Source organism: Manis pentadactyla, chromosome 2 (assembly GCF_030020395.1).
Source record: "Manis pentadactyla isolate mManPen7 chromosome 2, mManPen7.hap1, whole genome shotgun sequence".
Classification (NCBI taxonomy): domain Eukaryota; kingdom Metazoa; phylum Chordata; class Mammalia; order Pholidota; family Manidae; genus Manis; species Manis pentadactyla.
This window is the reverse complement of record NC_080020.1, coordinates 91769700-91797127: the sequence shown is the minus strand read 5'-3', so window position 1 is coordinate 91797127 and position 27428 is coordinate 91769700. Positions and strand designations below refer to the sequence as shown.

General features: G+C 37.4%; 2 protein-coding genes across 5 annotated transcripts in view; one reads left to right on the top strand and one right to left on the bottom strand.

Annotated features, from left to right (window-relative positions):
* Window positions 1-26287, bottom strand: part of SREK1IP1 (SREK1 interacting protein 1) — a 56082-nt gene extending 29795 nt beyond the window's left edge. Inside the window, exons 1-3 of the mRNA XM_036887719.2 lie at window positions 26104-26287; window positions 16917-16964; window positions 2818-2961 (exon numbers count right to left, since the gene is read on the bottom strand). Coding sequence (XP_036743614.1) covers window positions 2818-2961; window positions 16917-16964; window positions 26104-26116 — 205 coding nt within the window. The 5' untranslated portion in view covers window positions 26117-26287. The remainder of the gene's footprint in view (window positions 1-2817; window positions 2962-16916; window positions 16965-26103) is intronic.
* Window positions 26288-26512: 225 nt separating this feature from the next.
* The window catches only part of CWC27 (CWC27 spliceosome associated cyclophilin), a 201421-nt gene continuing 200505 nt past the window's right edge, over window positions 26513-27428 (top strand). For 3 of the 4 annotated variants that reach the window (XM_057494890.1, XM_036887716.2, XM_057494889.1), the window contains exon 1: window positions 26513-26766. In XM_057494890.1, the coding sequence (XP_057350873.1) occupies window positions 26725-26766 (42 nt within the window). In that variant the 5' untranslated portion in view covers window positions 26513-26724. The remainder of the gene's footprint in view (window positions 26767-27428) is intronic. The other variant, XM_036887715.2, reaches the window with a different exon arrangement.

Genomic DNA, 27428 nt, shown 5'->3' with positions numbered 1-27428 from the left:
CGGATCTCTTTCCAAACGTAGAGCAGAATATGTCACTGTTCTTCCTGAGGTCTTCCAATGGCTCTTCAGTGTTCTATCATGGCTTATGGGACCCACACATGTAGGCTCTTGCCACCTGCTCCACGATTCTTACACATTCCCCCTAAATAACCTTTTTGTTCTTTGCATGTGACAAGCCTCTGTGCGCTCTTGTACTTGCCTTTCTTTCTCTGTATGGCTGGATTGCTCTTTTCTTCATGTCTGCAATGTCAGAGCTTCAAAGACCTTCCATGGCCACCTAACCTAACACATCTCATCCTTTACACACATCCTCCTGTTATTTCCGTCAAATCATCCAATCTTGTTTATTTTCTTACTCTATTAGTTCTCTATTGCTGCTGTAACAAATCACCACAAACTGAAGAGGCTTACAGTAACATGGTTGTTATGTAACAGTTATTGAAGGCAGAAGTCCAAGACTGAGCTAAAATCAGATGTTGGCAGAGCTGTGCTTTTCTGAAGGTTCTAGCGGAGCCTATTTTCTTGCCTTTTCCAGCATCTAGAGGCTGAGCCTATTCCTTGGCATGTGTCCCCACCTCCCACCTCCATCTACAAAGCCAGCAGTGGCCAGCTGAGATTTTCTCACATCACATTACTCTGATCTTGACCCTTCTTTTGCCACATGCTCCCACTTTTAAGGACCCTTATATCTGGTCTAACCAGATAACACAAAACAATCTCCCTATTTTGAAGTCAGCTGATTAGCAACCTTAACTACTTCTGCTGCTTTACTTCTCATTGTCATGTAATGTAACATTTTCACAGGTTCTGAGGATCAGGAGGCAGACATGCTTTGGGAGGCTGTTAAATCTACCTGCCATCCTTCCCCACTAAAATTTGAGCTCCATGAAGGCAACATCACGGTCATGTTTGCTCTAGCTGTCGAAGTTCCAAGCCCTGAACTACTTACTGCTTTGGTGATGTTCTTCTTGACTTCTGATTCTTGCTCTAACCTCTGTGCTCCTGTATCATTTTCACATCTCTCTGCAATATTGCCTATATACCACTATGTTTTTACTATTTTCATGCACTTATATCTTTAGTCAAGTGTGAAGTGTTCTGATAATATGTCAATAAAAGATTGAGTGCTGTGAAGGATGTATTGAATCATCTTTTAAAGTGAAAGGAACTTTAGGTTTCAAAAAGTTTGTGTTAATGATCTTGTACCTTTTTAAGGGCTTCCTAATAAAGTGTGGGTATTCTGATAATGTGTCAACAAAGGATTCCCCTGCTCTGAAATGTATATTAATTTAATGAATCGTAAACCTGGAAAGGATCTGAAGATAAATCTCAGTCCCATATTTTACATGTGAGGAGAGTGAAACCCCAAAAAAGCTAAGTAATTCATCTAGTTACACAAAATATTGTAAACCTCACACAAAATCCAGTGGACTTTCTACTTCCTGAGGTTGCCATGAAGATTAAATCAACACATTAAAAAGCACAAATACAGTGTCTAGCACAGAGCAAGTGCTCTCTCCATAGCGGAGTCACTGAATACTTTATTGGCATGATCATTATCATAAACACAACAAATTTCCTATTTCTTAGCAATAAAAATAACTTAGGTATTTAGATACCCTATAAAATACTTGTTGAATCAATGAATGATTAAAATGCAAAAATACAAACGTACATGATGAAACAATGTTTTACAAGCTAAATGATTTCCCACTTTTATTTTTATAGGAAAAAGCATGTAAAAGAGAAGAAACAAAGCAGAACATGCATATCACATTGATCTTTATCATGACACAGCAGTTTCTCTCCTCCCTTACCGTCTATATCAGCAAGGTCAAACCATTTTTAAATAACACTAAGGTGTTACACTATTTGCCTTTTTCATTCTCTTGACAGTTGCTCTGATGCAGCGGCCATGGTGGGTCGGACTGCTGGCACCTGACTGTGATCCAAGGCGGCGGCAGCGCCAACTGCCCTCGCGCCTCCTGTACTTCCTCGCACTTCCAGGTGAAGAAATGCCAGTTTCACCTGAGTGTCCCTTTACAGAACAAGGTGCTTGACAACACTGATTGACTTCTCACACCCCACACTTCCGACAACACTGAAAAAGATCTTCAGATCTTTCTTGGTGCAGGAGGGACCTCTTTTTAATCTTCTTGTGGTGGAAGTTAAAAGATTTTCCATTGATTTTCTTTTGCTAGTCATTCCTTTAGCTTTCCTTGATAGGGCCTTCCTATGTCAAGCAGACAGTAGCCAAATCACAAAATGGCATTTGGATGCTCATGTCTTCAGATGGGAGTTTTCGGCCAATTGCCAGTTGAGAATTTAAACTGAAACGTTACTGCGCCGCGGGTTCGCCTGCTGTCTGCGCTTACACCTGGGGCCATCCGCCATGATCCTCTCGCTTGTGTCTAAACGCTCGAGTCACCTCCTCCCCCTCCTTCCCTCTTCCCCCCTACCTCTCCACCTCCACTTCTTCCCCCTTCCTACCACACCTCTCTTCTAGGTCTTAAATGAAGTCTTAAATCAGACTTTTTCTACCATGTGAACACATCTTTGTGTGATAGAACAATAACAAAAAAACCTGGGTTGTAGAATCAGAAATAGACTTGCCTCCTGCTTCTATCACTGATCAGCTGTTTAATTTTGGCCAAAGTACTTATTCAAACCCAATATACTTACCTATGCAGTACTTCTTACAAAAAATACAGAAGTTCTTAATGATAAATACAAGAAAACAATAGATAAACATGACATAATACAGCAGAACATGTAGAAACAGTTTTAAAGGTTAAAAGGAAAAAAATCATTGCTTACTTTTTTCTTGTAGGGCCTGCAATTTATTCAGTTCTTCATTCTCTTCATCACTCTCTTCACTGCTTGTGCTGCTGACATCCAAAACTATGTCCCTTTTGGGGTCTACTCGGAGAAAATTGCGGCATTCAAATGTCAGGTGACCAGCTAAGTAAAACAAACAAAAAAATGTGAATGACAAAAATAATAGATACATTATATCTTCTTTGTTTTGTTGCCTCATGGTAAGTAACAAGTTGCAGTTTTGATAATGTAATGTTTAGTTTTAACATTTATTCCAATGAAGGGTAATTTGCTTTCCCTGAATACAATCCTCAGAGCTTTTTCCTTTCTTCACCAAGGCTTCTAAATCAATAAGCATTTTGGGGGGCTACTTCTTGTGGATTTCAGGTCTTTAATTTCTGTATTTCCCCTTTCTATGTACTGAAGAATATATCTTCATACTTAGGATTTTACACATAATTCCTTACCTATAACTTTTCCTTCTCTGCTCAGATACTATACTCATGCAATTATGTAGTTTTCAACTAATTTAAGGTACCATAATATAACTGAATATGTTCTTTTAAAGAACACCTAAAAATTTAATTCTGACATCATTCATCCCATAAAGATTCTCTCTGTAAAAAAGCTATAACTGTTACCTACTTCTTGCATTGATACATTTTTTAAAAAATTAAATACTACAAATACCAGGGAAGTATAGTAAATAAAACAACCCAAGTGCCTATCACCCTCATGTTAACATTTTGTCATATCCACTTACAATTTTTTTAAGGGAAACATTTGCATGCATGTGCACACTTGCACCACCCTTTGGAACTCTGCCTTAATCCCATTCCATTCTTTTTGTCTTCAGAAGTTGGTATATTAAAGTTGTCTATCTTTCAAACAGCACCATTTGTATTATTTTAACAAACTCAATTATACTTATTCTGCAACTTGTTTCTGCCACTCAATGTGACGTTTTATGATATATATGTTGACATAAATAGATGTAATTATCTCATTTTATCTGATGAATAATGTTCCATTGTACAAAAATAATACTTACTCTTTCTACTTTTGATAGAATCTAAGGTTGCTTGCAGTATTTTGCTATTATAAATAATCCTGAAATGAATAGATTGTACATGTCTCTTTGTGCACACATGCCCTGGCTTCCTGTAGGGCAGCAACTTTCTAAGTTTTTTGACTATGATTGATGGTAAAAAATAACAATTCATCCAAGTGTACTCATCTACACATTCACATACAAATATATACTAACACAAAAAATTTAAACAAATGTTACATGAAACATTACCACATTTGATATTCAAGAGAAGTGTTGATGGTGACCACATAACTGATTTCATAACCTACATCTCTGGGCCAGGATTTATTTCTAGTTCTCTCTTACTTTGAGGGCCTCAAAGTTCTAGATTTATCTATACAAGAGCATCTTCTATTAGAGTCCCCATCTTGGGCAGGGTCCTGGGCCTTGCTTTTATCCCCTGCACTCTGCCAATCATGAAAACTAAGTTTGAGAACCCTGGGGTTCAGCAAATACGCTCAAGACTTACCTCTTAAGAGTCTCTGCTTTCCTTTGTTTGTTGGCCTCTGGCATTCTTTAAATTCTTTATTTTCATTCTAGCACACTAATGCATCTAAGACATGTAATGAACATTTTATGTAAGTTCCTTAGTTGTTTATAGGAGGGTCTAGTGTGCCATACTGCTGGAAACAAGTCCTCTGTTGTGTTTTCCTTCCAAATGAATCATTCAGCAGTGTTCTTTGTTATTTCCAAACATGGAGTTTTCAGACTATGCTTTTGTTGATTTCTATATTTTTTATACTGGTATAGAGAATAGAGTGTATGACATCAGTTCTTTGGTATTTTCTAAGATTTCTTTTGTGGTTTATCATGTGGCAATTTTAGGAAAAGATTTGGTATGTACTTTAAAAGAATATACATCAGAATTTGTTGAATAGAATTCTATGTCTATTTTGTTGTTAAAACCTTCTCCATCTTATTTTTTTTAATCTAAAAACTTTGGTAAGTGCAATTTTCTAGTACCTCTAATCATTATAGCTTTGTCAATTTCTCCTTGTAATACAGTTTTTTGCTATGCAGACATTGTATTAGTAAGCACAGTTACTTTATCTTCCAGGTTGATTGATTCTTGACTCTCCCTTTATCTCCAGCAGTGCTCTTACCACAAGTCTCATTCTAAAATTGCTCTATTAGTAGCTCTTTTGGTTATTATTAGTTGAATCACATGAAGATGCCATTTTTATAAGTAAAACAGCTGAATATCAGCAATATTTAACATATATGCTATTTTTCCCTCATTCCTTTATTCTGAACATTTCTATGTAAGTTTTTCAGTTTTCTATGTAGCTTTATTAACAATAACCTATAGCTGGACTTTACTTCTTTTATCTAATTTGATACCAGACCAAATTTTAATGTTATTTTCTTAGCTTGGAAAAATTGTTCCTGCCTAACTGGAGGCAGTATAAATTTAAAACATTTTTAAAATTAAGGTATGATTGATATCTACACTCTTATGAAGGTTTCACATAAAAAAACAATGTGGTTACTACATTTACCCATATTATCAAGTCCCCACCCATACCCCAATGCAGTCACTGTCCATCAGTGTAGCAAGTTGGAGGCAGTATAAATTTACTCCTTATACTTAACACATGGTGGAAGCTTGGGTTGCCAATTTTTAAATTTTATTTATTTATTTTTATTTTTATTTATTTATTTATTTATTTTGAGAGGACATCTCTCATATTTATTGATCAGATGGTTGTTAACAACAATAAAATTCTGTATAGGGGACTCAATGCACAATCATTAATCAACCCCAAGCCTAATTCTCAACAGTCTCCAATCTTCTGAAGCATAACGAACAAGTTCTTACATAGTGAGTAAGTTCTTACATGGTGAACAGTGCAAGGGCAGTCATCACAGAAACTTTCGGTTTTGATCACGCATTATGAACTATAAACAATCAGGTCAAATATTATTATTCGTTTGATTTTTATACTTGATTTATATGTGGATACCACATTTCTCCCTTATTATTATTATTATTATTTTTTTAATAAAATGCTGAAGTGGTAGGTAGACGCAAGATAAAGGTAGAAAACATAGTTTAGTGCTGTAAGAGGGCAAATGTAGATGACCAGGTGTGTGCCTGTAGACTAAGTATTAATCCAAGCTAGATAACGGCAACAAAACATCCACGGATGCAGAAGATTTCTCTCAAAACAGGGGGGTGAGGTTCTAAGCCTCACCTCTGTTGATCCCCAATTTCTCACCTGATGGCCCCCCTGCGACTGTGCCTGTCTTAGGTTGTTCCTCCCTTGAGGAATCTTACCCGTCTCTGGCTGCCAATTTTTTATTATTCCTTTTCTTCTAATTATTATTTATAGGAACTCAAACACACAGTAAACTTTCTTGCCACATTCCCTAGCCAGTAAATAGTATTTTTCTAATTCCTGTTTTACCTTTTTGTGCAGTCTAGCTTTATGCATCAGCCCCAACTCCAGCCATGCTGCCACCTCACAGCCATCTAAGGCTCCCCACATAGTCCATAGAAGTCTACCTGATAGGCCTGTGGACTTCATTGTTTCCAGTTACCATTCCCTGCTCTGGCTTTGATTTTATTCCAGCACTTAAGGATTTCCCTTTTATTCTCTAAATGAAAAGAGCTGGGTTATTTTCATAAATGGAAAAGACAATCCTCAAATTCATACAGAAATGTAAGGGGCCCTGGGTAGCCAAAACAATCTCTAAAAAGGACAAATGTGGACTTCCTGATTTCAAAACTTACCACAAAGCTATAGCAATCCAAACATGGTGATACTGTCATAAGGATAAATGACTGGAACAGAGTTTAGAGTTCAGAAATAAACCCATACATATATGGTTAGCTGATTTTTGACAAGAGTGTTAAGTCCATTCAGTGGGGAAAGAATAGTTTCTTCAACAGATGGTGCTACGTATTTGCACATGCAAAAGAGTGAAGTTGGACACTTCACCTCACATAATGTGAAAAAAAGACTCAAAATGGATCAAGGGCCGTAACAATGTAAGAGCTAAAATCATAAAACTAATAGAAAGCACAGGGATAAGTCTTCATGACCTTGGATTTGACAATGGATTCTTAGAAATAAAACACTAACAACACAGCAGAAAAAGAAAAAATTAAGAAATTCAACACCATAAAAATTTTAAACTTTTATGTAAAGAAATTATTATGAAAGTGAAAAGACAAACTACAGAAAGGGAGAAAATATTTGTGAATTATATATCTGACAGGGTTTAATATCCAGTATATATAGAACAATTACAACTCAAGGAAAATAAGACAACTCAGTTGAAAAATGAGTAAAAGACTTGAATAGACAATTCTCTAAAGAAGATGCATAAATAGCCAATAAGACCATGAAAAGATGCTCAACATCATTCATTATTAGGGAAATACAAATCAAAGCCACAGTGAGATATGACTTCACATCTACTAGCATGGCTACAATTTTAAAAAAAGAAAAGGGAAAATAAGTGTTGGCAAGGATGTGGAGAAACTGGAACTGTCACACATTTCTGGTGGGAATGTAAAATGATGCAGCTGCTATGGAAGACAGCTTGGCAGCTCCTCAAAAAGCTGAACATAGATGACCCTACATTCTACTCCTCTGTATACACCCAAAAGCACTGAGAAAGGGACTCACATAGATACTTGTATATCAGTGTTCATTACCACATTATTCATAATAGCCAAAAGGTGAAAACAACCCTAGTGCCTACTGACAGATGAATGGATAAACAAAATGTGGTATATCATACAATGAAATACTATTCAACCATAAAAAGGAACAAAGTCAAGATACATGCTATAACATGGATGAACTTTGAAACTTTGTTAAGGGAAATAATCCAGAAACAAAAGGGCAAATATTGTATGACGCTACTTATATGAATTATCTAGAACGGCCATATTCATAGAGACAGAAAGTAGGTAAGAGGTTTACCAGGGCCTGAGGGAAGGGAGGAGTGGGGGGCGGTTTAGTGCCTAATGGTTACAGAATTTGTTTATAGTGATGAAAAAGTTTTGGAATAGGTAATGGTGATGGTTGTACAACATTGGTAATGTCACTTATGTCACTGAATTATATACCTAAAAATGGTTAGAATGGCAAATTTACGTTATATATATTGTACCCTAATTTTTTTCAATGGCAGAAAAAAGGACCATGGCATAGTATAAAGTCTTACAGATAACCAGATTTCAGTGTCCAGTTTTCTCACTTAATAACAGAGAAATACTCCTAGGCCTGCTTACTGATTTGTAACACTTAACTTAACTAATTTAACCTTCACAACAACTTTATGGAACTAGGTACTACAGTTATCTCATTTTGCAGACAGGAAACTGAAGCACAGAGCAGTTAAACAACTTTCATAAAAGCACATAGCTAGTAAGTACCAGCTGAAGTTCGTACCAAGGCAGTCTGGGGCCACAGCCATAAAAATGGAGACAATGAAACCTAGGTCATAGGGTTCTTTTAAGAATGAAAAGCAATAATTATATCTTCAAAGTGTTTAGTACAGACCCTAGCACCAAGAAGGTATTCAATACATAGTACCAGGTTAAGACCATTTATTGTACCAAAAAAAATCAAATGTATATTCTCCCTGGTCCTCATTTAAGAAGTGGCTATGTGGGCAACTTCAAGTGCCAGGTACAGTTTCATTTAGACTGTGCAGATATAAATCAGTCAGTGTATAAAAAGAACTCTTGTTTTAAAATTAGAGTGTTCATGTGCTTATTTCTTGGCCTACAGAGTGTATAGAATATGCTAACAACTGCTAACTTAACCAGGCTTTGGCTCAACCTAAAGCCCTCAGTTTTAAAAATACAAAAGCTACCTTATTTTACCTCTTTACCTTCCATAAGTGTGGATGGACAGCCTAAAGTGCTAGATGACTTTTCTCAGTTCCTTGACATTCTAGATGCTTGTATCCCCTGGAACTGTTCCACTTCTGAATTTTTAAAACTCCAGTATTACACTGACTATAACTTTTTATCCTTCTAGCTTTCTCATTCCCTTACGTCCAGGCATACACCTGTTTGTTTTTATATTAAAGTATCATTGCTATACAATCTTATGGTGGTTTCAAATACACAAACAGTGGTTCAACAGTTATGCATATTATCAAATCCTTAACTCCTCCAGTATGGCATAGACCTGTTTTTGAATCTCATTTAGGCCTTCAGTCACTCATCTCATTTTCTCCTAGTCTATGAAACCTCTCATTCCTGACTTTCTGAACACTCTTTTATAAGCCTCTTTGGCTTTCATATACTTGTTCCTCAACTGTATCTTACTATAAAACAACAAATCTGACTCAAAAGCTATGCTTCATTTGGGCTATGCCTATCCTTGGGCAGTCAACCAATGCTTGAGCACAATCACACATCCATAGACCTGAACACAGACACAAACTATTTCATTTTTCATCTGTCCTTGGTCAACTGCCTCTCCTACTTCCCTCAGTGACTTCTCCAAACTTATGCCTGACTTTTATCATTCTTCAACCACTTCCCTGTTCCATTCAGTGCCCCCTCTCCAAACAGACAATCCTGCCTCCTAATTTCCACAAAAAATTATGACCACCAGGCAGTGGCTCCTTCTACTTTCTGTGTCCATTCTTGAAAATATTCATACCTAGTCTTATGTAGTTCTCTTCAAACTTAAGAGGTATCCATGTCATGCCTTGGAGGAACTTGCTTAATCTTCTGTCTGCATTATCTGTAACATATCCTTTAATATCTTTTCAGTCTATATTAACATTAGATGTCTTAAATATAAAACCCTCCATTCATCCCACATTGTAGGATTTTTTCAATATGTGCCTGCTATGATCTAAATGTTTGTATCCCTCCCAAATTCATGTAGAAATTCTAACCTCCAAAGGTGATGGATTAGGTGGTGGGCCTTTGGGTGGTGATAGGTCATGAGGGTGGTATTCTCTTGAATGGGATTAGGTCCTTATAAAAGACCTCAGAGAGATCTCCAGCCCTTTCTGATATGTGAGGATAAAATGAAAAGCCTGTGACCAGGAAGAGGGCCCTCACCAGACCATGCTGGCACCCAGATCTCAGATGTCCAGCCTCAGGAACTGTGGGCAACAAATTTCTGTTGTTTATAAACATGTAGCCTGTGGTATAAAAATCATTATAATAGCCAATGGAATGGGAGAGTTCCCTAGTTTTCTCAAATAAATTTCTTGAAACCCATGACTATATAGGCTCCATCCACTTTTTTATCTCTCATCTTTCATGCCTGAATCTACATTTTACTTCATGGCCTAAAACTGCTTAAACAGACCTTGCTAAGGTCAGCAAAGCATCCTCCTTGGCAGATCCAGTGAACTTGTTCAATCCTTTTCTTACAAATCCTAATTGTCGCACTGGGCATGTTCCCCTCAGCGGTGAAGATCCTTACTCCTCGGCTTGCTCGGCCTGTGACGTTCCCGTCCTGCTTCTCCTGGGCTGCACCTTCCTGGTGAGTTTTCCTCAGCTCTTACCTGCATATTTTACCCAACCAAGAATCTGTTACTAATTGCTTCAAAATCTGTTTACATATTATGCAGGCCAAAACATACGAATATGGAAAAAAAAGAGTGGTTGTCTCTATGAAACAAAGTTGTACTTTGGAAAGTCTTTATTTATGAATTGCTTTCAAAAAGCAGTTATCAAATTAGACACTGGCAAAAAGGCTAAAAGGGAAAAAATCTACAACAATGAAAAAGGTACCTGTTTCTCAAAGGGGAAGGAGGTACCACTGGCATTTTGGCCCAGACAATTCTTCATTGTCTAAGATGGTCCTAACACATTGCAGGAAGTTTATTTTTTATTTTTTATTTTTTTGTTGTTGTTTATATTACATACTTTAATAGTAAAATTCTAAATTATGTTATAGCTACTAAATGATTTGGGTAAAGTGGTTTCTCAGAGACCATCCGGTTCTGTTTTCCAAGGGCAGGAATCATTTTTGTTTTGTTTTTTGTTTTTTGTTTTTTTGTTTTGTTTTGTTTTTTTTGATTTTTTTGTTTTTTGAGAGGGCATCTCTCATATTTATTGATCAAATGGTTGTTAACAACAATAAAATTCTGTATAGGGGAGTCAATGCACAATCATTAATCCACCCCAAGCCTAATTCTCGTCAGTCTCCAATCTTCTGAAGCATAACAAACAAGTTCTTACATGGTGAACAAATTCTTACATAGTGAATAAGTTCTTATATGGTGAACAGTGCAAGGGCAGTCATCACAGAAACTTTGGTTTTGATCATGCATTATGAACTATAAACAATCAGGTCAAATATGAATATTCGTTTGATTTTATACTTGATTTATATGTGAATCCCACATTTCTCCCTTATTATTATTATTATTATTTTTTTTAATAAAATGCGGAAGTGGTAGGTAGATGCAAGATAAAGGTAGAAAACATAGTTTAGTGCAGTAAGAGGGCAAATGTAGACGATCAGGTGTGTGCCTATAGACTAAGTATTAATCCAAGCTAGACAAGGGCAACAAACATCCACGGATGCAGAAGATTTCTCTCAAAACAAGGGGGGTGAGGTTCTAAGCCTCACCTCTGTTGATCCCCAATTTCTTATCTGATGGCCCCCCTGCAACTGTGCCTATCTTAGGTTGTTCCTCCCTTGAGGAATCTTACCCGTCTCTGGCTAACCAGTCATCTTCCAGGGCCATACAGGGAAATGTAAAGTTGGTAAGTGAGAGAGAAGCAATATTGTTTGAAAAGGTTAGCTTTTTACTTCTTTGTAGATTTATGCCCTGTGGCTTTTATGCCCAGCATTTGTCTTGAGGTAGCTTTACCACTTGGAAGAACTATGATACTCGGTAAATTCGATCTGAGGCACGAATTCTATTTAAGGGTTGTAATTAGGAAGGAAGAAGAAAAGCTATAAAAGTAGCAGACAGAAGAAAACATGGGAAGATTGATTATTTCTTTGACATATCTTCTTGTAGAGTAACTTAAGCATGTATAGGTTTTAAACTACTAATTAAATTGCACATACACATTAACATAATAGGAATATAGTTACATAACCAAAGCAGACCTACAATTACCAGCCATCTCCAGTGAAACCAAGAAAACCAGTTAGGCACCCTAAGCATTTGTGAAAACTTATCAATGATATGATGGATATTGTCTAACTGAATTTGAATAGTTTGAGAAAAATCAGACAAATTAAAACAACACATTCCTGGGAACTGTTCACATCCCATATGTTCTTTTAACAGTAGATAGTCTGTAGTCTCAAAATTTTGGAGTGCTGCAACTTGTACTTCTCCTAATTCTTGGTTGAGTTCCAACAGTATAGATCCAGTCAAATTTGTTGTTTTACTGTATGCACAGGTCAGCTTAGATATCTCCTTCTTCATTCCAATGGCAATTCCAGGAACCAGTGGGATGAATGCAGCTACAACTGCAACGGCACCAGGATCTTTGTTGAAGTTTTTTGATGATCATCTTCTGGAACGACTCTTCCAGAGTATGTTGATGTTGGAACTTCTTCTTCATATCGTATCTTAGTTCGTTTTCTGGGTAGCCAAATTAGGCTTTGATCCTCTGTATAAACACAAACAGACTCTTTGCCCACACTTTGATATGCCCTTTATACCATTGTGAAGAACTTATTGGAGATCACCACACAGGAACTGCTTTTTTTTTAAGAGAAAGGAATATTATCAGAAAAATGTACTTCCATAGCTGATCATCTGACACCCTTTAAATGATCAAAATTAAGGATATTTAAAGCATGCATTAATCGTTGATTTACAGTTAGTTTTATCCTATCAGGGAGTAATCCCCCTTTCCTTTCTTTTTTTTTTTTTTTGTTATCATTAATCTACAATTATATGAAGAATATTATGTTTACTAGGCTCTCCCCTATACCAGGTCCCCCACAGAAACCCCTTTAGAGTCACTGTCCATCAGCATAGCAAAATGCTGTAGAATCACTACTTGTCTTCTCTGTGTTGTACAGCCCTCCCCTTTCTCCCACCCCCCCATTATGCATGCTAATCTTAATACCCCCTTCGTCTTCCCCCCCTTATCCCTCCCTATCCACCCATCCTCCCCAGTCCCTTTCCCTTTGGTACCTGTTAGTCCATTCTTGGGTTCTGTGATTCTGCTGCTGTTTGGTTCCTTCAGTTTTTCCTTTGTTCTTATACTCCACAGATGAGTGAAATTATTTGGTATTTCTCTTTTTCCTCTTGGCTTATTTCACTGAGCATAATACCCTCTAGCTCTGTCCATGTTGTTGCAAATGGTAGGATTTGTTTTCTTCTTATGGCTGTATAATATTCCATTGTGTATATGTACCACATCTTCTTTATCCAATCATCTACTGATGGACACTTAGGTTGCTTCCAATTCTTGGCTATTGTAAATAGTGCTGCGATAAACATAGGGGTGCATCTGTCTTTTTCAAACTTGAGTGCTGCGTTCTTAGGGTAAATTCCTAGGAGTGGAATTCCTGGGCCAAATGGTAAGTTTATTTTGAGCATTTTGAGGAACCTCCATACTGCTTTCCACAATGGTTGAACTAATTTACATTCCCACCAGCAGTGTAGGAGGGTTCCCCTTTCTCCACAGCCTCGCCAACATTTGTTGTTGTTTGTCTTTTGGATGGTAGCCATCCTTACTGGTGTGAGGTGATACCTCATTGTAGTTTTAATTTGAATTTCTCTGATAATTAGCGATGTGGAGCATCTTTTCATGTGTCTGTTGGCCATCTGTATTTCTTTTTTGGAGAACTGTCTGTTCAGTTCCTCTGCCCATTTTTTAATTGGATTGTTTGGTGTTTGTTTGTTGAGGTGGGTGAGCTCTTTATATATTTTGGACATCAAGCCTTTATCGGATCTATCATTTTCAAATATATTCTCCCTTACTGTAGGGTTCCTTTTTGTTCTATTGATGGTGTCTTTTGCTGTACAAAAGCTTTTCAGCTTAATATAGTCCCACTTGTTCATTTTTGCTGTTGTTTTCCTTGCCCGGGGAGATATGTTCAAGAAGAGGTCACTCATGTTTATGTCTAAGAGGTTTTTGCCTATGTTTTCTTCCAAGAGTTTAATGGTTTCATGACTTACATTCAGGTCTTTGATCCATTTTGAGTTCACTTTTGTATATGGGGTTAGACAATGGTCCAGTTTCATTCTCCTACATGTAGCTGTCCAGTTTTGCCAGCACCATCTGTTGAAGAGGCTGTCATTTTGCCATTGTATGTCCATGGCTCCTTTATCAAATATTAATTGACCATATATGTTTGGGTTAATGTCTGGAGTCTCTAATATGTTCCACTGGTCTGTGGCTCTGTTCTTGTGCCAGTACCAAATTGTCTTGATTACTATGGCTTTGTAGTAGAGCTTGAAGTTGGGGAGTGAGATCCCCCCTACTTTATTCTTCTTTCTCAGGATTGCTTTGGCTATTCGGGGTCTTTGGTGTTTCCATATGAATTTTTGAATTATTTGTTCCAGTTCATTGAAGAATGTTGCTGGTAATTTGATAGGGATTGCATCAAATCTGTATATTGCTTTGGGCAGGATGGCCATTTTGACGATATTAATTCTTCCTAGCCATGAGCATGGGATGAGTTTCCATTTGTTAGTGTCCCCTTTAATTTCTCTTAAGAGTCACTTGTAGTTTTCAGGGTATAGGTCTTTCAGTTCATTGCAGGAAGTTTATAATCCCAGGACCCTTCATACTAAATATCATACTGCTCTCCTCCACCCTGTTATGGAGAACTAAAACACCTCCACAGATTTCTATGGAGGCAGCATTATCCTTAGTTGATAACTAATTATAGATTATAAGTACCTTAACTGCTTGCCCATCTTTGAAAAAGAGGTATAAGAAGGAGAAAATGCATTCAAAAGACTGTGTGTAACACCTATTAGCAGACCAACCAAAGAAAACCTCATGGCTACTCATCAATAGATTAGTATTTTAAGTTAAATGTAACATTAAAGGTATTTAGATATGTTTTTATTTCCTGCTGGGGTGCTCAAGTGCTCAATACTGAGTCTATATAATGAACTTCTTTTAAGCATATTTTCTGAGAACTATCATAATTATGTGAGACACTTATTTCACAGGCAAAGGCTTAGTGCTTTTGCAGCTTTTAGATATTCAGAAGTTGCCAACCTAAAAAAAATTTGAATAAAACTCATTAGAGAAATAACCATTCTTCTGAGAAAGCTCTGAGGAAAAATGAAGAAACTGCCATGAAAAAATGAGATCCACATTATCTGTTAATACATTCATCCTTAACTTCAAACTTTTTTAAACAACAATATAACCACTATTGAAACATACTGACAATAAAATATTTTTCAATCAAGTATTAAAAAATTTTTAATTGTATAACCTGAATCACTATTTTCACAATAGACAGACAACAGTCCTTTATAACTGACAAATATCCATGTACTTTTAGGCATTAAAAACATTTCAAAGGGTTTTGGTGACATTTTCTTACCTCTATAGATTCTGGCCTCCAGATAACAGATAATTTTTAAAATGCAATCTATCAGAAAGAGGTATATATTGAGTAGTTCTTCATCTCTAACAGTTGTAAAATGTAAACTTAACCCAGAAGGAAAATATTACTAAACTTGCCACAGGAGACAAGTTAGAAATTGTTTAATAACTTAATCACTAAAATCAAAGATCTGAATAATAAAGCAGAAGGAACTAAACTTGGGAAGACTGTCAAAACTGTTTGCTTATACTTGGCCTCTCTAAAAAAATTCTCATTATTAGAGATGCTTCCATCATTGTCTAAAATCAAGTGGCAATAAGAAGTCTAGATCAACAAATATTCTATTTCCAAACACTTTCCTTAAGTTAAAAGAAGATACTGACATTGGTTAGCAGACTGGGAAATCCATTTTAGATATTGAAGTAAATACAGCGTTTATATATGTAGAAGGCCCTTAAGTCTTGAATAAAGAAATGAGAAATAGAAATTAGGAAGGATTGAAAAAAAGTAAACAAAGCAGAAATAAATATAAGCAAATTTCAAAAACAGAAAAGAGGTCATTGTGTTCATTTCTTGCATGCAAGTACGTTCTTCAGGAGTTTTTATTTATATGAAGGATATATATTCTTATGCACCAACTTTTACTAACTGAGCAAACTTCCCTTAACCAGGTTTCAGCCTTTGCTTAGAGGCACACTAGGTTTTCCCCGCATGCTTTTATTCTGGGCCCTTCAATGGAGATTTAAGCACTGAGTGCTCTCACCACATGTTCTGTCTCATGGAAATCTTTTATTTTAAATCACCTTTACTTGTTAAAAAGTAACAGTTCCATGAATTGGAATATTAACATTAATCTAGACTCATTTGTATGGTCTCTAAACATCTTAGACAACAGCAAATGCTACTGTTACACCTGTTATCAATCTTTAGGAGTTGTTACATTTAACTAGAGCAATGATATTTGTTTATACTACATGACTACAAATTTAGAGTATATAAGTAATTGCACATGCTAAAGTTTACTTTTCCACTCCATTAATCATAATGGAGATTAATGATTGTTTATTCAGGTTTTTGCCATTGAGCAAAATTCTGGGACCGATTTGCTCTTATAAAAAGTAAATTCTGCAAATAGGAAAACCCTACATAATAGTTTTCCTTGCTTTCCCCCTCTTCACCTAGTGTCTAGAAGAATAAGGAATAAACAAAGAAGTACATAAGTGCTTTTTCTTAAAAATGTTTTCTCCAGATTCCTAAATCTATTACTCCACTTGTACTTCATGACATCTGTGCCAGTTACAGATAGTTTATATATAGTGTATGGTCACCTGTCATAAAGTCTGTAGAAGGGAAGAAAAGTGAATATTTAGTGTTGATAGAGGAATTTCTGAATCATCTGCAACCCTGAACTAAACAACAGGGCTAAAGGACTATGCCCAGGGCCTTGAAATCAGAATGCTAAATCATATTGCCCAAAGAGACAATGATTCACTATACAAAATGTTATTTTTCAATGTACTTACGGTAGCCACATTTTTTACAGCCTGCTCGGACACTGTCCTTGTTGCAACCTGAAATACAATTGGATAACATTTTAGGTGACATATAAACAAAAGCATAAAAATTTCATCACATGAAAAAGCTAAGAAAATTGCTTGTAAAATTTATTTCTTAAAAAAAAAAAATCCCTGACCCATCTCAGTACCACTACTCAATTGTAATGATTATTAGAAATCATTGGAAAGCCAGCTTACTCAAATTATTTTCCTTGACAAATACTTCAAGAACAAATTTTTCTCTAATTAAACATAAACACAGTATTACAGTCAAGACCTTGCACATTCCAGGAATTCTCTAACACTGAGGAAGAAATTCCAGGATATTTCACCCTGTCCCTCAAATGTGAAATAATTACTTTACTAGATATATATGTGTGAACATTCAGGTTAGTAGATATTTTTCTGCGTTCTCTTAGAAGAATAAAAAGTTGAATTTCTTAAAAGAATTGGTTTAACTCCAGAAAAATACTTCAATTTCTAGGTATTATAAGAAACACTTCAATTTAGCATTTACATTTGACAAGAGAAAATAAATTAGCACATATTCAGTCTTCAATGTTTATAAATATTTACAGTGCCTCTATAATTAGTGGTACAGGCAGGTAATATTGAAGATACAAATAACAGATGAAATAAATTAAAACTGACTTTTTTTTTAATTTACCATCTTTATCATTTTTAAGTATACAATTCAGTGGCATTAAGTGCATTCAAATGTTGTACAACCACTGCCACTGTCTGTACCCATTAAACAATAAATGCCCATTCCCCCTCCCTCTAGCTCCTGGTGATCTCACAGAAATATACAGGATACATATGGACATGCCCCAAAATATTTCTAGCGACTCAGTTTACCATGTGTGTTGTGAACAGCACCCATCCACATCTGGTGTCACACCCTCCATCGGATTCCTATCATCACCTTCCTACCATCACTTCAGAACAACTCACAAGCTGTAACTCTTCAGAACTTCACTGCCACAGCAAGCGTCAGGTCTTTTAAAAGGTATAGTGCCCTACTTATTGTAGTATTTATGTATCATTTAACCAATTAATATGAGCAAAACCGTGCTGTTTTTATTAGGTTTCTGTGATTTTTGCATATCACTGATGAAATTTTTGAGGGTTGTGTCCCAATCCCATTTTTTCTCATAAACCTTGTGGTTTCTGTTACATAGTGTAGGATCAATACATGCTGCATTGCAGCAGAACTGTGAATAAAATTGGATTAATAAAATCTGAAGTTCTTTCATTATAAAATGAAATGCTGGGGAAAAAGCTCAGAAAATCCGGGTCAATGTTAAGTCCGTTTCCACAGAAACCAAAGACACTGAATAATACTGAACAAAACTGTGGTAAATGCACCATTACCATTCCTACAATAAACGAAAATGTTGTAATGGCCAGATCCAAAATGATCACATCTCAGCATGTTAGGAATTAACTCATTTACGACTAAAGACACTGACAAAACACCAATTCAAGTTATCTCGTATTTTTAGAATGAACAAAATATAAAGCTTTCAGAGCAGGTCATCTTCTTTAATAAAGATGTAACTTTTATATGAAAGAGAAACATTAAAAGAACTCTAAATAAATTAACTCTGTATCAGCTATTTCCTCACCAGCCTGGTTCATATAAACTTTTAAGCTTCATTTGTCTGTAAGTTTCATGACTGCCCTGCTACCTGAATGCTTCTATCTAGGACCTTCAATCTGAAGCAACTGACACAATAAATCTGAGATGAGTGACATAACGAAGTGAGGGCAGTTAATTCATTTTGCTATGAGGATCCGGTTTCTAGCGCAGTGAGGCAAAGGCAGAAGCTCTACCAGGTCTGGGCTTGTGCAGGACCTTGGCTATTCTTTTCTTTGGTCTTGTCTGTTTTCTAAGCCTTATTACCCTTTGCTCAGATTCTGTGAGCTCCCTGATCTCTTTCTTTTTCTGCTTAAATTAACTAATCAGTTTCTCTTGTTTGGCACAAGAACTCTGCTGATAACAGTGGTAACTAAAACCCATATCAAACTAAATAGTAAGGCCAGATTGTGAGGCCTTTAGTCTGATGAGAAATTGTCCATTTCCCCATTTTAGGTTCTCATGCTGTTCTCTGTTGCACTCTTCAGAGTTTGCTAAGGTTGTTCAGAGTGATAGAGCTTGACTGTCTTGAAATCTTTCTTCATGACCATGATCTACAATCCAAAAACCACTAATTAAAAACTAAATCTGACTATATAAACAAAATCTGAATAACAAAGACAACCAAAAGCAAACTCAAAAGACACAAAAACTTGGGAAAAAATATTGCAACACAGCAACAACAAAGGGCAATGATCCCTTCTATATAAAACCCAGCAAATCAGTAAAAGACAAATAACCATTAAGAAAAAAATGGACAAAAGAGCTGAATAAAAGTTCACAGAAAAGGAAATAGAAACGTATTGAAACATATGGAGAGATGCTCAGGTTTATTCATAATGTATGAAATGTACATTAAAATCTATAGTGGGATTTCATTTTCACTTAGCAGAATAGCAAAGACTGAAAACATTGAAGAGGGGATGGGGAGACATACTCCGGTGCATTGCTGGTAGGAGTGAAAATTAGTACCATTAGTACAAAAGCTATCAGAACTATAAATCTACATACTCCTTTGACTCAACTTCCACATCTGGGAATGAATCTTCCTCATTTATTTGCACAAATGCACACTGACTTATGTACAGTTATTCACTGTAGCACAATATGTAATTAAGAATAAAAATAATTTAGAAATGATTTAAAACTAAATAAATAATGGTATGAAAGAATGAGAATGGTCTTTACATAATGATATGTGATGATCTCTAAGATATATTAAAGAGAAAGCAAGGTGTAGAATGGTATGATGCCATTTGCATAAAAGGATTGCATTAAAATTGATATAAATGTAACTATGTAACTATACAATATACACTGTATATAGATTTTATTTGTAGATGGAGATATGTAAAAACATCTCTGTAAGGATATACATTGGTTACCTGAAGAAAGGAGAACTGGGTCCAGGGGGAGAAATGGTGAGAGACATGTCACTATACACATTTGGTACCTTTAGAATTTAAAACGTGAATGAATTGCTTTCTGAAAAACCAAACCAAAATACCTCCCTCTAACAAAACAAACGCTAACACTTCTGAGTTGTTATGTAAGTATTCTTTGACAAAAGGCAGTGATTTCACTCACAAATTCTTCAGAGAAGCCATGTTGCAGATTTTCAATAAAATTTTATTAATTATGGCTTTAGGAACAAATTTAAGAGGTCTTTATTTTTTATTATTTGTTAAATATTAACAAAGGCTCACTCTGTATCTGGAACTCTAACATTAAACAACTTGAGTGGTGGGAAGGGCACAACTGGCCCTTTAACTCCCATAACTTAAAGGAACAGAGAACGCCAGTTTCTCTAGATTCTGAACCATGCCAGACATTTCAGTATACAGTTCAGTGTGTAGCATAGTGCAGAGTCACTAGGGGGTCCTCAAAAAATATTTGTTGCTTTGAGGTTATAAACATATATTTCAGCCATTGTGTATCAGTAACTTTTGTAACTCCCACTGCCAGCTATGAAACTAGATAGTGTCTGCAGTGTCACTGGCCTATCGGAGGCATGACAAGCACTAGAAAAACAGAAGAAGGTTAACAGAAGTCAAAATAATGGTTGCTGGGTAGGGACGGGGAAATGACAGATGCACAGGGAATTTTCTGGGGTGATAGAAATATTAAAAAACTTGATCTGGGTAATAAGTGGATATATGTAACTTTCTTCAACCTGTACACTTGTGATTTGTGTATTTTATTTTAACATATGTAAATTACACCTTAGTAAATAAAATAGCATAAAAGAAAAGAAAAAAAAAGTCGGGCAAAGAAGGAAAAGAAAAGAGATAGGCCAGAGAAGGCCAAAACAGCAGGGACAAAGATAAAGGGAATGAGAAAATGTGAGCACAAGGGATGGAGTGGCCCTGGCAGTTGCTTCTGGTTGTTCAATGGCCCCCAAAGTTGTGGCAAGCCATCATATTGACCTAAATTTATTTTCCTGAAATTTCACATCATGTATGTTTCCAAAATCAACAATTGAGTCACTGGGAACTTTAGCAGTGATCTTGGAACTTAATATTACATTTCTCTCTATTTCAGGTTTGGGAGAAGCTTGTCAAAGCTTTCTTACATTAAAACATTTTTTACAATCATTTAAATTTAAAAGTCAACAGCTTAACTAAGTTTTCTTTTATCAAATAATTAAAAATTGCAATTGCCTCTGTCCATTCATTTTTAATTTGATTAGATTCAATTAGATTAGATTCCTTTTCTGTTTTGTAACACTTTAAGTTTTACATTTGGTATTATAATTTCAATTACCATAATCTGGGGCACTTAAAAAGAACTTCAGTTTCTTCTGCTTTTAAAATTCAAATTATGTTGGGTTTTATATCACACAGGTGCTAATATCTATGTATGTATTCTGCTAAAGTTGAATGCAAAGTAAAATTCTAAATATTTAAACTTCAATAGTGCTTTACAGTAAGAATTTATAGATTTATATATGTAAGTTTTTCTTTGGGATCCCCAAATATTGAACTGAAGGCAAAGTAGAAAGAACAACAGAAATTAAAAATTCTTTATTAATTAAAAAAATAGATTAAGTGAGATTTTGATGTAAATATTTTGAAAGAACATACACCCTCACCCTCAGTTAAAAATGCTTTCATGATCATTTGGTTTTCAGAAGAAGAGATAAAGAGTTGCTTAAGCTATGATGTGAAAAAGCTAACAATTAAGTAAATGTATAAAATGTTTTCACCCCCTTGGCTCACAAAATACAAATAAACGGTGAAGACAAAAAGCTCTAGGTATTACCAATTTAAGATAAGAAGAGACATGGAGAAATTTAATTTATCTCATGAAATAGAATAAAAAGACTGCTGTCTAGTTTAGACTGCTTGGTATTTATTAGATCCTGTTCAGCAACAATTCTAATGACCAACCCTCTATTGTTTATCTTTGATGGGCATAACTCTGAACTGGATGGTAAGCCATATAGATGAATATAGTTCCTACACTTAATGACACTATAATTCACTAGGTTATTCTAGGATAATACATGATAGAATGTGCCAGTATAAAAGACACACAGCTCTATTAATGAGCAGGAAGAACGAGCAAATGAGACTTTAAGCTGAGAGATCAGAACAGCTTTCCACAGTTAAGACACGGACAATACAGGAGGAACAGTGATAACAAAAAGTATGTAGGTAGAAAATTACATTAGAGTTTTTGGGAAGAGTTGACCACGTCAGACTATTGTATAAAGCTTGAGAGGAGTAGTGGGAGGAAAGGAGAGCAAGAGAGATTTGGCCATGCTTACGAGTGTGCACTTCATTCTTGCAGAAAAAGGGATCTTTGGCATCAAAACTGTTTAGAAGTGAAAAAAAGCTTAGTCGTCAACTCCTTCATTATAGAGACAAGGAAATTGAGCCTCAGAAAGTTTAGTCACTCAAAGAGAAATACAAAATTCACAAATCGGGTCAAGAACTAAGTTCCTGCTCTCAGGAATGACAGGGTGAGATACATGATTTAGGAAAATTATTTCAGCAGCAACATGCAGCATAGACTAGGCAGAAACATGATAAATTGTATAGTTTGGGAGTGGAAAGAAACTGGATGTGGTGTAATTTAGAATTCTTCTATTACTAAGATGCTACAGTATTGTGCCTTCAGAATCTGACTGATTTGCCAAATGTAGTGTTAATTTGGCTAGAGAAAATTCCCTATCTTGACTCCACACAGATTTCACTGAAGGAATGAAAAGAGTTTTTGTGCCAACCACATCAGTAACACACACTGCCACTTGCACTGGGTCAACTCTTCATGGGGAATGGTGAATCATTATCATGAACATCAGAACCGATTTCAACAAATTAGGGAAAAGCAGCTTTTAAAAGAAAGTAAACTTTGCTGAAACCTGTGTTTAAATGTCATTACTTTAATAGTAACTAAGAGTCTATGATTTCCCAAACTAAGAGGCCATGCATTTCATTGTGTTACCTACATAATGGTATAGCTTACACACAATGCTGTAGAAAAGAGCGGAAGCGGGTGACCATAAAATAGGTGAGGCTGACTTTCCTTTGTGGAAAGCAGCTTTGTTACTTTATAGTCATACCTTGTAATAATCACCAGCAGGACCACCCAAGAAATGCCATGCTAAATCCATATGAGCATTATACCTAAAAATAAAAGAGCATAACATAATACTTGTCCTTTTTGATAATTATCTCAAAAGGTTTCTGATGGAGTCCTATTTTCCTTTAATACACTATCTGGATCGATCACCCAAGAAATTATCTTAACATCTGCTGTATCTATATTTTCCAATAGCACTTGCATTGTATTTATACATGCTGTCATGCCTATTATCTCAATTTTTGCTGGGTTTAAACAGCTTAGCTAAGTCTTGCCATCTAGCTTAATGGCACAATTTAAGATTATTACACTTCGAAGCATTACTTTGAATTGAAAGACGGTTAACCGGTCTAAGTTTAAAGGAATTTCAATAAGGACTTAATTCACTTTTGTCCTCTTAGGTAGCACATTTTCGTTTCTATGCTTAAGTTTTATGAAGGCGCAGACTGTGACATGGCGTCCCCCAGAGTGGCTACACCATGTAGGTGTTCAAACACGCTTGCTCAGGTAATGAAAACGACAACGGCAGCAGGTCAGCTTTGGAGGCAGCGATCTGACACAAAGATCACCAGGGTGACTGGGCCTATCAGGATGCCTCGGTCATCCACTGCGCAGACTGGCCTTTCTCTGTTGGCCTCTTACATGTTGCTATTGCCAGGCTTTGGCCACTGACCTTCCCTTCAGACTCTACACACTCCACTTGGGCAAAGGCAATCACTTCCATGGCCTTAACTTATTACATGCTGGCTGCTGCCAAGCTGTTGTCTTTGACTTTTGCTTCTTTCCTAAGCTACGAATTTTATCTTACTGTGTATTAGGTATTTCTGTTCCTTTGTCTGATTATATCTCAATCCCAACACCAAAGTGGAGGTGTCGTCATCATCTCCCTTGGCTCCCTGAAAACCTGCTCCTTCTCAGGTGTTGCCTATATTAATAAACAGCCACACCCAATTGTCTGAGAGTGAAACCCAAGTATACCTCATTTCCTCACATACCCACTAACACTGAATCAAAATTCCTAGAAATCCTATACTAAAAAACGTATCTCCAATCCGCTTCTCTCCTTTCCTACTGAAACCATTCCTGAGGTATCATTGTAACTTACCAAAATTACAGTGATGACTTTGCCCTCAAACTAGTTCCCTTTGAATCTACTGTGCAGCTGGAGTATCTTTCTAATATGTGAACCTACTTAAAAACCCTTAAATGGCTTCCTAAGGTGCTTAGGAAGACATCCAAACTCTTTGTCATGGCTTAGAAAGTCCTTTAAGAGCTGGCAACTACCTTGTAAATTATACTATAACAGGACAACATGAATAAGCACATGGGGTCTAGAGAAGCTAGCCTAACCTGTCACTTACTAGCTGTCATATAATAGGCAAGTTACAAGATTTCTCTGTCCCTCAATATCTTCATGTGTAAAATGGAAGTATCTCACAGTGTGGGTGTGAATGTTAAATGAAATAAAATGTAATACTGGACACAGTGTATGACACATCTGACACAGAGTAAATACTTAGTAAATATTAGCTACTGTTACTATTTCTTTAGTTGATTTCTCACTTCTCTTACTTGTATTCTGAGTTCCATGCATTGGAACATCCTTCCTTCCCTCTTCTCACACATTTCTTCTTCCTTTACGTATGCAATCCTCTGATGCAACTCCCTCTCCCGGCACTCCACCCCTCCTGCAATTCTTCAGGTCTCATCCTAAATGCCACATCCTCTGCAAAGTCCTTCCCGTCCCTCCTGTCTCCTGTTAGGTGCCCTTATTATGTGACCCTGAAGGCTTTGTATTTTCCCTGCCATCCACTTGTCTGACTTCGTGTTACCTTGTCTCTTCACTGCTAAATTTTAAATTCTGTGTAAAGAGCTGCTGTCTTGCTCACTGTATTCCCAGTGCCTAGCACGCGGTAGGCACTTAGTAAAGATTGCTTTCTATGAGTGAGGGTATCTTTCCTCTCACAATTCCCCCCGTGCTCCTTCCAAAACTGAAGTTGGTATAGCCTTTCTGGAACATCTGTCTGCAAAATACAGTTCAGAAAAGGCTGCCACAGAACGCGGTCAAATAATACTGGGAAGAACAAGTTAAAACAAAGCTGAGCGTCTGAACCACAGCACTTCTGAGTCTCTTATATATGAAAGTACACTGTGAATCTTCAAGTTGTGTATGTGTTTGTGTGTGTGTGGGGGGGGGGTGTATATTTCTCAAAGTATGTCGTGTAATGAGTGTTCTGCAGAACACATCGTGGCAAAGCTGTTGAAGGAAAGGCTTCCCTCTACTAGAACTTCCAAGTAAGGTGGTAGCTGTGGACAGGGAATCTCTGAAGCAGACTTCGCAGGCTTCACTGTTTTAGGTCGGGACACACTGGACCCAATCTGAGCGCTGGAAGGAACCTCAGATATACAGAGTTCCTTCTCTTATTTTACACATGCAGAAACTGAGGCCCAAAAGGGCAAAGCGACCGGTCCACGACTACAAAGCAACTACATAGAACAGGAAGAGAGAGAAATAGAAGCCCACACGCCCATTTCGTTCCTGCGACTTGCACTACAAACAATGCCTCTGATTTCCCATCTCAAATTTTATTTTCAAGTCACACCAAAGTTAAGGTCAGTTTTTCTCGGCTCGCAGCTGGTTGACCTACAGTCACTGCCCCCCGGCCTCCCCTCCCACCCCCACGATGCGCTTCCCTGTAACCCATCCAGGGCAGGTGGCGCTTGGCTGGGGCGAGGGAGACAGTTTCTTTCTTTCCTTCAGAGTTTATTTTTGGAGGGTAAACTTCTCCATGTAAACCAAACGAACCTGTTAATTTTAACGCCTCCGCTTAAATCCCTTTGGGCGGTACTCCCCACCCCAGCGCACCCCAACCTCTCCTCCCCTCCCCTTCCTCGCCCAGACCCAGGGGCCCCGCCGTTGGGCTTCACCTGGGACGGCCATGGAGCTGGTAAGAAGGGGTCGCAGGAGCCCTCAGCTTTCGAGAGCGCGCTCGCTTCCCGCGGGCCGCGAGCACAACGAACGGCGAGGGCAGCCTCTTCCTCCCACCCAAGCCGCGGCACCTCCGTGACAGTTAGGGAAGGCCCTTGCTGGAGGCGGAACCAAGTAGCCGCTGATCCAGTTTCCGGAGGACTCAAATTGCAGGCCACACATGGTCTGAACCATTACTGCTAGCTTCAGGGGGTGAATGAGACTTGCTACTCTCGTATAGTGAAGCGAACACCACCAAGACTTACAGAGTGCTCTTTTAAACATTGTAATACAAATGCAATTAATTTTCAGGGGCTTAATAATCTTTTATCGTTCCCTGGAAGCCTTCGGAACCCCCTTCTCAGGGTTAGCGGTGGTGGGGTCTGGGAGCAACATGGCGGCGTCCGTGAGGCTCTGCTTTGGGGAAAAAGTGTTCGGTGTCGCTGTCTTGCGGGAATATTGACAGATTGGCGCTTTCCGCTACCACCCGCCTACAGGCAGCCTGTGCTGATAGGTGGGCAGCTTTAGTGATCCGTCGGCCACTCTGATTCTCAAAAGCAGGGTCCTGAGCACTAACGAGCATGAGCAACATCTACATCCAGGAGCCTCCCACGAACGGGAAGGTGAGAGCCTCATCTAGGGTACCTGGGCTCCCCAGTGACACCTCACCCATCAAGGGAGTTCTGGGGTTTTAGGGGTGGAAGACGTCACAAAAAGTTTTGTCCTTACCCTTGCCTCTGAACAAGATTGCATCTAAAACTATCTACTGGCATTTCTCAGCATGTGCTTGAAAAAGTCCTCAGGTGGAGATTTCTCCATCTCCCAGTCTTCTGGCCCATTTCTTACTTCAGCCTAACTCGCGAAGGCGTTTTCTAGGATCTTAGGTAAAAACCTCAGTACATTTTAAAAATTGGCATAATATTTTGCTTAACTTGGACATCGCTCTTTCTGTATTCATTCTAAAGTCATTTGTTGAACGCCTGCTAGGCAGCGGGGACTGTACTAGGTGCTGGCAATACAAGATGAATGGATAAGCTCTAGTTGTTGCCCTAGAATTGCTTATTGTTTAGTTTGGGAGGCAGGCAGATAACAAAAAGCTTCTGACATGTCTGGTAGGCTTGCTTACTGAGAGAGGAGCATATTGCTTATGGTAGTACTGAAAAGTGAACAACTGAACTGGTAGGGAAAAGCTTCATGGAGGAGATATCTTTTGAGCTGGTCATACAACATGAGATGATTATTACTCAGAGAAAGTGGAGAATGGGAAATATTCCCACCTTGGAAT